The following is an 11453-nucleotide window of genomic DNA, read 5'->3' on the forward strand; positions in this document are numbered from 1 at the left end:
TTTGTTTGTTGGTATGGTAATATAAAATTACAGCATAAAAAATATTTCCAAGGAAAATTAACACAAGAACTCTCTGAATCTGCGTTTCACAAGTTGTCGCACCAGTCTGAATCAGTTGAAAAGTAAAGTTGTGGCAATCGGATGTCGAGAGTTGTCACGATTGACAACGACCCCTATCGAGTTTTTAGTTGCAAACTTGTTATTGTTTTATAAACTTTTATTCTATCTTATTTCTAACTAGATATTAATTACTAATTAATTTTTGTCCTACGTTTCGCTTATTAAATTTCCATCTCCTCCAGGAAAGATATGATAACGATTTTCTCTACAGACACGAATGCCCCCTTACGGGATCTTTGTGAGTAGTATTTACACCTCATTTAAAAAAAGAAAATTAGAAAAAGTGTATATTTCCAGAAAAAGGATTTTTTCACATAAAGTTTTGCATCGGTAAGTGTTCGGATTGTGCTCTTTAGTCATTTGTAACTCACTACATCAACATAATTCAATAAACAGAACTCAAAATTTCCATACTTTTTACTGGTGTAAACTATGATGTTTTTGTTCATTAAAAGTGGTGCCGCCATTTTTTTCTAAATACAGCTCTCAGTATTAAACTTAAAAATTACACCAATGAAAATATAACCAACTCCTTACGTACAGTCCTAGTTGGTTTGTTTGTTTCTCGAATTTCTAACACAGGTACGCGAGGGCCATATATACTAGTTGTCCCTAATTTAACAATGAAAGTCATCACCACCCACCGTCAACCTTTGGGCTACTCTTTTAATAACGAATAGTAAGATTGGACGTTATATTATAACGCCCTTACGGATGAAAGGGCGAGCATATATGGTGAGAAGCAGATATATGGTGAGCACTTGATCTACCTGGCCGTCCAAATGAAAGACGTGTTCTTATTATGTGGAGAGTTCCTTTATTTATATCATGTGTTATATCATACAAAAAGGTAGTTGCACATACCACAGTGGGTTTTCTAATTGTCTGAACCTTTAATATCAAAGTATGAACCTTTTTATAGATTTTTTTTTTTTTTTTGCTTTTGTAACTATTCAGTAGATAACGCAAAAGTTTTGGTTACATATATAGATACTGACATGCATGCTACTTCCTTTATAGTAAGATGCTAGCAATCGCTAGAAGGCGGTCCTGAGCCACGTTGATAGAAAATCTGACACAGAAACAGTCTGTAGTAAATCAATTGCTGAAGTAAGAAATATCCAGTTACTAGCATCCCCCTCACTAAGTCCACCATCTATATCCTGGAGCAAACCTCGGCCGTTACCAAAACAGAAATAATCCTTCTAAAACTTGGCCTGGTACGACCAGGCGGTTAAAGCGCTCGACTCGTAATCATATGAACAAAAAAGACGAAGCTTCGGGTTTTATACCGCTAAAATCGAGGGTTTAATTTATGCGGTGGACATGGCGTAAAGAACTCATTGTATAGCTTTGTCCTAAAACAAACAGGCCAAGACGAAAACAGCTAAGCGCTAGAAAAGCAGGTACTATTCTACTATACATATTAAGTCAGCGCACCTCTAACCAAGAAAGATTTTCTTCTCGAAAACGAAGAGGGTTTTGAATTTTTGACTAAAATTGTGACTAACAACTGATTTTATTGAAGAAAGAAAGGAAAGGTCGCACAAGAAACCACAACACTTGAAAAGATGAGAAGTAGTTTGGGAAAGGCCCCAGCATGGCCAGGTGGTTAGGGCGCTCGAATAGTAATTTGAGGGTCGTGGGTTCGACTCCCAATTACTCCAAAGATGCCCGTACTTTCAGCCGTGGGTTGTTATAACGTGATGGTCAATCCCACTATTCGTTGTTAAAAGAGTAGCCTAAGAGTTGGGGGTCAGTGATGATGGCTAGCTGCCTTTCGTCTAGTCTTATACTGCTAAATTATGGACGACTAGCGTAGATAGCCGTTGTGTAGGTTTGCGCAAAATTAAAAAAAAACTTCCAGAACTTTCCTGAAGACGGCGCCATATTAGTATTCCGAATGCAGAATAAAACGAATTAATATTTAGATTTAGGTGGTTGTATAAGCTTCTAATTATAACAATAGTAACGTTCCGAGTAAATTAATTCAATGCAGCACGGAAAATTAAGCAAACACCTGGAACTAATCTTACTCCATAGAAATATTAATGACCACAAACACTTAAATCCAAGTTTATTATTAATCACTACAGTATAATGTGAGACTATCAAGGAGAATTCAATTAAACTCTGCAGCAGGTCTGTGGCTGTGTAACACTATTCAACTTTTCTAACATTTTGGTGTTAAAGTAACAAAATATTTCAACTTGGATGTCACGTACATATGGTGCCGTTATTTGTTAGTGTTAAAATTTATAGTAGATTGTGTTATAGTTATAGCTGGTCATAGTTCTCAAGCACATATCTACAGTTTTTTTCCTTCTTTCAATCCTATTAAGTGGTCAAATAGAATTAAATATGGCCACGTAGTGAAGGCGCTTGACTCGTAATCCGAGGGTCGCAGGTTCGAATCTCCATCACTCCAAACATGCTCACCCTTCTAGTCGTAAGAGCGTTATAAAGTGACGGTCAATCCCACTATTTGTTGGTAAAAATATCGCCAAGAGTTGGTGGTGAGTGGTGATGATTATCTTCCTTCTCTCTAGTCTAACACTGCTAAATTAGGAACGGCTAGCGCAGATAGCCCTCGTGTAGCTTTGCGCGAAATTCAAAACAAACAATAGGAAAGTTGACTGTTCACTTTGAGAACGGAGTCTTTCTTAAACACTTTTGTAGTTGAGTTAATTCATTTCAATTTTTTTTCAAACACTTTGACACCTAGCGAGAAAGATTGACATCAGTATTATAATTTGAAACTGACGCTTGAAGTTTTTAAAAATATATTCTCTTTTGAACTTTGTCTTTCACTCAATAAAATGAATGTTATAACTTCTTACAAAAATAGAAAGGTGTGTATAAATTGAGTATTATAAGTTCTTATAAATATAGAGAGGTGTGTATAATACGAGTGTTATTAGTTTCTACAAATGTATAAAGCCGTGTATAAAATAAGTGTTATATGTTCTTACAATAAAATGGTTGTTCTGATATCACTACATTCAGTTGTGAGAAAATGTTTTGTTGTTTACAAAACAAACGATTAGTTCGATTTTATAAACCTGGGCGTTCAGTAGATATAGTACTAATAACTGTAGATTATTAGGAGTAAATTGTTGGATTGTAAATATCTATTTATCTGATTGGAATAGCCGTTCCTACATTAGCTCATCGAAAAGATCAAAGGTTTATAACACTTAAAACCGGGTTTCGATAGCTGCGGTGAGCAGTATAATCTTTGGGTTGCTTTATGTTTAACAAGGAAAGATTTATACACTCAGAGTTGAGCTTGGCTCAGCGTTCTTATGCAAATCTAGTCGTGTTTGAAATAACCCGATATCGGAATTGTTTTATTAACTGTATGAACTGCTCTGTCTTGTTTCTTTAACATATAGGCATAACTGTTTCCATAGAAACTTTACTTGTTTTGTTTTCTTTATCCTGTCAAAGAATATATTGAAACGTATATAGTGCGTCTCGTAAAAAGAACACAAAAGCGAGTGAAATATAGACCATAAAGAGATAGAAAAAGTTAACGCGTTCGGTAAAGTTCGTAGAATGTAAAGCCAGTAAATCACCCCCGACTTCCACATGGCGTTTACCCACATACACTGCTTCTTTTTTGTTCAAGATCTTTATATAAGTAGACTGAGCTTTCCAGCCCTTTGGTAGCTTCGATTTTCCTTGCTGCAACCTTTAGTTTTCAGCTATGATGTTTATGATTGGTCATATGCGTATAATATGAAATGCAGATTTAGAATGAGGGATGGAAGACAACATCGAATTCAAGGACTTAGTGAAGCACATAAAATCACTGGAATAGGAAAATATATAACGGAAGATGAAAGATAAACGGAAGAGAAAAATGAAAACGTTATTTGAAAATATACGAACAAGAAAAGTAGGGTAAGAAAGTAAAACAAAAACAGACTTTTGTAAAAGACGGAAAATAAATTCTTAGAATGACAAAAAAAAGCGAAATTTCCCACTGTGTTGACACGGATAAAAATATAATGAAAAATAACAACAAAAGGGAAAAGTAATTATTGAAGTTTTTAAGAAAGTAAGAAAGAGTTAGTTATCGAATAATCAGAAAAAAAATTAAGAACTACATCAGACCAACAAAATGTGTAAGCACTTCAAAACATATACTGGTGGAGGGTAACGGAATTAGAAGTTGCCTCAAATATAAACAGCCGAATATTACAACGTAATAATCCAAAAGTCTGTGGATTTACAACGTTAAAATCAGGGGTTCGATTTCACTCGGTGGACTCAGCAGATAGCCGGATGTGGCTTTGCTATAAAGACACATACACACGCACACGACAGAATAAATAACCTCAGTTGTGTATATACATATACATGAGAGAGAGTATTGAAACATATGTTATGAATTTTAAAACTAATTACGAACTTATATCCCAAGAATATGCAAAAGAAAGACATACTAGGAAAATTTTGAAGTGAGTAGTAACGATAAAATCTCACGTCGATATGTAAACAGATGAAACTTAGGAAAAAATGGTTGAAGAAAGAAAAAAGAAGTTAGAACTATCAAGTGAAAATTAATATAATTATGGCAAACTTAATATCTGTTATCTGTAGAAACAAAAGTTATTAAAGGAAAGGAAATAAACTAATCAATTATTGGAATTGATATCAGGTTGTTGCTATACGTTTATCTTATTCAAGTAACGATAATTATATTATATTATCAAATAGTTATTGTTGTGTCTAAACTTTGGCAGATACTCACGTAAAATTTAGGAAAACATTGGACGAAAAAAGTTACCAGCCATCAGCGATTTAAAAAAAGCATGTCCATATTTTACGTGCTATTTTCTGAAATATATTTTTTGAAATTAACAACATGTGTTTAAAATTTAATTGTTTCTGTTGCGTAGAGGTTTCTGACATGAAGTCTGTTGCGATGGTTCAGACCAAGGTTTCACTTCTGGTGGCTGGTGCTAAGTGTTTCAATTGAAGGAACAGTTTTCACTTGTTAGCACGTGACGATTTATTTATTAACATTATTTAAAAACAGTGAAACATATACTTAGAAATACAACTAAAAACACGGTTAGTTTTTGTTTGTTTGTTTGTAGTTAAGCGCAATAGGCTATTTGTGCTCGGCCCACCACGGGTATCGAAACCCGATTTTTAGTATTGTAAGTCCGCATATCATGGAACAGCCTGAAACACAATTACCTCTATTCTTATCTTTACGGCCCAGCATGGCCAGGTGGGTTAAAGCTTTCGACTCGTAATTCGAGGGTCGCGGGTTCGAATGTCCGTCGCACCAAATATGCTCGCCCTTTCAGCTGTGGGGGCGTTATAAAGTGACGGTTAATCCCACTATTCGTTGGTAAAAGGGTAGGCCGAGAGTTGGCGGTGGGTGGTAATGACTAGCTGCCTTCCCTTTATTCTTACACTGCTAAATTAGGGGCGGCTAGCATAGATAGCCCTTGAGTAGCTTTGCGCAAAATTCAAAACAAACAAACAATCTTTTCTCTACTAACAACATTACTGGTGCCTTAATGCTTCGCGGTGATTTTGCTGTAAACTTGAGGGATTATGGTACTAAATTACGGATTTAGATCCCTAGGATGGGCAGAACACCCATCACCAACTCTTAGACTACTTTGAATGAATTATAGGATGGAACCCTTACATTTCGGGTTTCAATCCCTATAATGGGCAGAGCACATATAGTCCGTTGTGTAACTTCATGCTTAACAACAAATAGACAAAAAAAACTATTAATAATTTTCAACAAATAAAACGATTGCTCTCGAACCGTAAATGTGTAAGAATTTTTTCTGCTTAACTCACAGTAAGTTCTCATTCGTACACTCGGACTCTGAAAGATCGAAAAGAAACAAACAAAGGGTTTCGATAGTTGCAGACTTCGTGACCGAACATTGCCACTTAGTTCGTTTGTTTCAATGTTCACCCAAAGCTACATCTGAGCTACATTTGAACAGATAAGCTGAAGAAATGATAGCTATCCAACAGCGTCCACTGGTCATTCTGTTGGAATTGTAGAATTTGACAGTCACAGTTAAAACGTTCTCACATATCGAAAGTCCAGAGTGCGATTTTGCAACAAGGGGATGAGAACCAAAAACCTTCGTATTACAGTCTATTAGGTCACTAGATTGTTTAAAAACGAAATAAAAGGGGAAGGCGAGATTTTCGATATTATGTTATCCATTCATAACTAGCGCATCTACAACCAGACTTTAAATAATTTATAATTTTGCGAGAAAAGCAATATTTTCTTATTTTATTTGGTCTAATTAAATACGTAACACCACATCATCAGTAAAACTACACGTATATTAAAACACTGTATAAAAAACACAAACACACGATCAGCTGCATTTATGTGTGTGTATGTGTATGTGTGCGCTTACTGTAATTAATCGAGAACGCTTTAATACACCTCGTGTTTTTATCAGTAAATATATTACACGGTAAACCAGAAGAAAGCATATGGAAGGTATGATGAACGGCGCAGATGATGTATGTTGTTACAAAACAAAACTATTATGAAAGTTTGGGTGAATTGTATTGATAAATGTATAGAAGTAAGATAAAATACGCTTACGACCATTAAATAACCATTGGATCTTCATACACATCCGAAATAATAGAACTGGTGAATAGTAAATATACATATATTTAAAATAATGATTCATCTCACCTTCAAGTGTCAATAATCCAATCCAAATTGCAATCCAGAAAGTCCGAGAAAACATCATAATATTTCTAGCAATCGCTTATTTTAAGCAGTATAAAGAACCCTTACGAGTACTTATCAACATTATGTTGGAATAGGTCTCGCTTTAAAATCTACTTCGTCTCTGGCTGTTCTACTCCGAAGTAAGTAGTCTCAGCACGGATATGTTCCAACCGCGGAGAAACAGCGAGTCTGCCTCAGTCAGTCGGCTCACCCCGTCTGAAGGATGGTAAGAATACACGAGCCAATCTACTTCGACTTAATACGAGCAGAACATGTAACGTTGCCAGAGAGAAGCAAAGTAGCAACATTCGCACAGCTTGTGGGTTTAATGTCACGTAAAATCGTCTTTTGGTGCGGAAACAAAAGTGCATTTTCATATCAATAGGAACGCTTGAAAAACAAATTTATAATTCATATTTACTGTGACAAGTGTACGACACATACATAGATTGATATATACATAACATAATAATGAGATTTATGCAAGTGAAAGTATTCAACGTTAACAGTATATCCGGCGTTTTTTTTCTCTTAGTTCAGATTTTGTTTTGACAGAACACGAGAAGTAGCAACTACAATGTTACAGTCATACTGATATGCTCTGGTTCCTGACTACTTCTGGCCTGCTCTGTGTTAAAACACTGGTTTCTGAGTATCTTCGTCCCACTCTGTGTTAAAACACTGGTTTCTGAATATCTTTTGCCCTTTAGGCCGTAGAGCGTTATAACCTATGGTCCATTCCATAATTCGTTGGTGGAAGAGTAGCGCAAGAGTTGGCGGTGTGTGGTGATGACAAGCTGTTTTCCCTCCAGTCTTAAACTTCTAAATTAAGCACGATTAACGCACATCGTTATGACGTTAGGACGTCTTTATTACATCTTATTAACAGATAACCAAAGAATAGATTAAACATCACGTATTCTTTTTTTTTTTCTTCACTGAAATTCACGTTTCGATGTAGAAAATAGATTCATAAATAAATTAATCTTACTTGTTCTCAATGACAAATAATATACGATATAAGTAGTTTTAACCTACAGGAACTCATGTCTCGTTGTTTCTTTGTTTATCATCGCAACGGGCTATCTGCGCTTCATCCACCAAGCGGTATCGAACCCTAGGTTTTGTGCCGTAAGTTCGTAAGTTTACGTCTGATCCATCTGATGAAAAATTCAGTACGCTCGTTAAGATTTCTTTGACCCTTAAAGAAAACGCACACCTCGCTGGTCACATAACTGATTTTGCTGTAAACTTAACACCCCCATGTTTCACGCTAGTACAGCGGTAAGTGTACGCATTTACAACGCTAAAATCAGCGGTTCGATTCCCCTCGGTAGACTCAGCAGCTAGCCCGATGTGACTTTGTTATAAAAAAAATGCAATAAAACTGACCTCCATAACCTAATTTTTCTTTTCAAACATTACCCAATCTCTTTTTGTGTGAGTGTGTTTTGTCAGAGGAAAAACGACAAATCATATTTCATGTTAAATACGCTTTCGTTTTACGTTTACCCTGAATGATTAGTGTAAAGTTAGGCTAAATAAAGACGCTTAGAACTGCTTTTGCATTAACACTATAACAATCATGCGATATAATGATAAATCAATTCTCTATTTCACTGCCCCTTTTTTCCCAGCCCTTTTGTGCCTCTTTATAAGACCAAGCGTGTTGTGATTAATATCTTGACCAACACTATCTGAACTTACAAAGAAACCAACATAAACTGGTAGTTATGACTAAAAACGATGCCTATAAAGTTTGCTTGACTATGGAACCAACTTCTACACATATCATTGATCATATTAAACATTGGTTTCTACATAGGTTTAAATAGTTTTGACAGGAACACGTTCAGTGACATTCAGTGATGTCGAGAAACCCACTTGTTGAGAAATTTATATGCAAAAACGGCTCGTTTGGGTTGAGAAAATATTTTACATAGAAGAGCGAACAACGTGTCGACCTTCTTCAGTCATCGTCAGGTTCACAAAGAAAGAGGTAACTGACCGGAAGCTGACCACATGTTTGAAAGGGGTTGTGTAACTGTGTGTCGAAATGTAGAGGGCGGTATTAGATGTTTGAATATATAATTTTATTTATTTTATTATATTAATATAGGTATAAAGGCGTTCCTTTATATTGGTTTATTTTGGGTTTAAGTTGTTGTATAAGTAAGGCTTCTTTAATTTTGCGTTTGTTTATGTTTGTTTCTTTATTTAGTATTTGAGTGTTTTCTATGGTTATGTTGTGTTTATTTGACTTGCAGTGTTCGAAAACGTGTGAAGGTGACTTTTTATGTTCTTTGAATCTGGTTTCCATTTTTCTACTTGTTTCTCCCAATATAGAAGTCGTGGCAGTTATCACATTGTATTTTATAAATAATGTTGGTGTGGTGTTTGTCAGTGACATTGTTTGGCTATGGTCATCTTCAGTTCGCGCCCTCTAGTGACGAACGTAATTATAAGACTTTAAATATAAATATATTTTCCTAAAGTAATGGCGAAAAGATTGGAGGAAAATTTCCGGATTATTACTTTCCGCATGTATATTGTAAATATCCTGTGCTTCAGTTTCCGCTAAGACTTTCATGGTTATATCTTTTGGTGTTTTGTTTGTTTGTTCATTGTTCAGCACAAAGCTACATAGAATAATATTGCTGTATCCAAACCCGAATTTTAGTATTACAAGCCTTCAAGCATACCCCTGAATCATTGGTGAGCTGCCTATTGATGCAACAAAAACTGAAAAATTACATTACATATAAATTTATTTGATGACTCTTGTACTAATACGTGGAAACAATGAATCTAAAGCCATAACATAAACCATAAATCTATCTACAACTGATAGTAAAGTATCACGACATTGTGGCCACACTGTTTTTTTTTAGATCAATAAAGAGAAAATGTACTAGGGCTTTAAAACTCTGAACTTCAATTGCATTTCATTATTCACTTGTAAAAAAAGTAAACCAGCGATTTTCGCGAAGTTCACTACACCACATTGCGCTGTACGAAATCGTCAACTTCTTGAGCGATACAACAGACATTTAAAATGCTTACCGTTTACGTGTACAACAAAATTATCTGCCTCGCCTAGTTGTAACGAGTTCGTTCGTACCTGATGGTAGACACAGACGAGCCTCGAATTCCCTGAATGAACGATTGCCAAGGAAACTTGTTAAGATTTTTATATTGCGTTTGTTTAAATTTTGAGCAAGGAAAGAATTGTGATGAAAGTTATTCGATTATTTATTATCGTTTGGGAAATTGTAATGTTCATTCTGGATGGCATACGCACGTGGCCTAAACAGTCAAAGACACGTAATATACGGGTATAGAAGTCCCCAGTTTTGAGCAACCAAAAAAAAAACAAACCTACCCAGCCAAAATAAGTTTTTTTTCAGTTCTTTAATAATCATATAACGAAATTTACAGTCACTTGAATAATGTGTCACAAAAAGTATTGAATGTGTTTAGCAACATTACGTCTCGAACCTTCGACCCTTAGAGTCAAATAGAATTGAACTATAGAATGATAGATTATAAAAAAAGCTAAATTGAGGAACAGTTTAAAGTAGTCAGTATATTAAACGATTATAATTACCAATCATTAATTACTTTTACTCAGTCATATAAGAAGTTGATTAAGAAACTTTAAACAAGAAACTCGGAAGAGTTTGACAGACTCAATGAGAACTGGTCTGACGTACAAATAATAATAATTGTACAGGTTGTTAGATGTGCTTGTGTTGTTAGGAGAAAAATATTAATTACCTGAAATCAGAGAAACCGTTTTCTGTTTTACTTTTTGTTTTACGAGAATTGTTTTAAGAAAAGGTAAAAGTATATACTGAAATAATGACGTTCTAGTCCAATCTGCACCAGTACAATATCATTCTAGTCTTAGTAATTGTGATCTTCAACGAAAGACCAGAAATACGATAATTATGAACAATACCTACGTCATCAGACGCAACATCAAATGTACTCATTATGTTTTATAGAAATCAGGAGGAAAATGGAGTCCAGAACTATTATATTTCGTTTTTAAAATAATAATAGTAAAAATTAATGAGACTGAAATAGACACAAATTAAATATTTCTACAGTTGTTTCTTATTTAAACCATCAGTAGTTTCTTTTGTTATTAAGTCTAAAGCCACACAATGGGTTATGTGAACTGTACCTATAGCAAGGAATAAACTCAGGATTTTAGAATTATAAACCCTCAAGCTTACTTTCAAGCCACAGAAAGACCAAATTCGTAACAGTTGAAAAAATAATATTTCTGTATTCCATCTATGAGTTAAAATTAAATAGCTATCTAACTTTAAAGAAAAGATACTTCTAAACCTTGATCGAGTGATATATCATTGAATTTATATTTGTATGTATTCTATATTTTAAGGATAGTAGACCGTAATTACCTGCAACTGCAGAGCTTCAGTTTAGGTATGGGAAACGCCAGTTAACGTTTCAAAGGGGTATGTTTGTTAGCTTTTGTTTTGTTTTTAAATTTCGCGCAAAGCTACACGAGAACTATCTGCGCTAGCCATCCCTAATTCAGCAGTGCAAGACTAGG

General features: G+C 34.9%; 1 protein-coding gene across 3 annotated transcripts in view; it reads right to left on the reverse strand.

The window, feature by feature from the left end:
* The window catches only part of LOC143234298 (cell adhesion molecule Dscam1-like), a 109757-nt gene extending 102360 nt beyond the window's left edge, over positions 1-7397 (reverse strand). For 2 of the 3 annotated variants that reach the window (XM_076471546.1, XM_076471545.1), the window contains exon 1: positions 6830-7397. In XM_076471546.1, coding sequence (XP_076327661.1) covers positions 6830-6887 — 58 coding nt within the window. In that variant the 5' untranslated portion in view covers positions 6888-7397. The remainder of the gene's footprint in view (positions 1-6829) is intronic. The other variant, XM_076471547.1, reaches the window with a different exon arrangement.
* Between the last annotated feature and the right edge of the window lie 4056 nt (positions 7398-11453).

Source organism: Tachypleus tridentatus, chromosome 12 (genome assembly GCF_004210375.1).
Source record: "Tachypleus tridentatus isolate NWPU-2018 chromosome 12, ASM421037v1, whole genome shotgun sequence".
NCBI classification, from domain to species: Eukaryota; Metazoa; Arthropoda; class Merostomata; order Xiphosura; family Limulidae; genus Tachypleus; species Tachypleus tridentatus.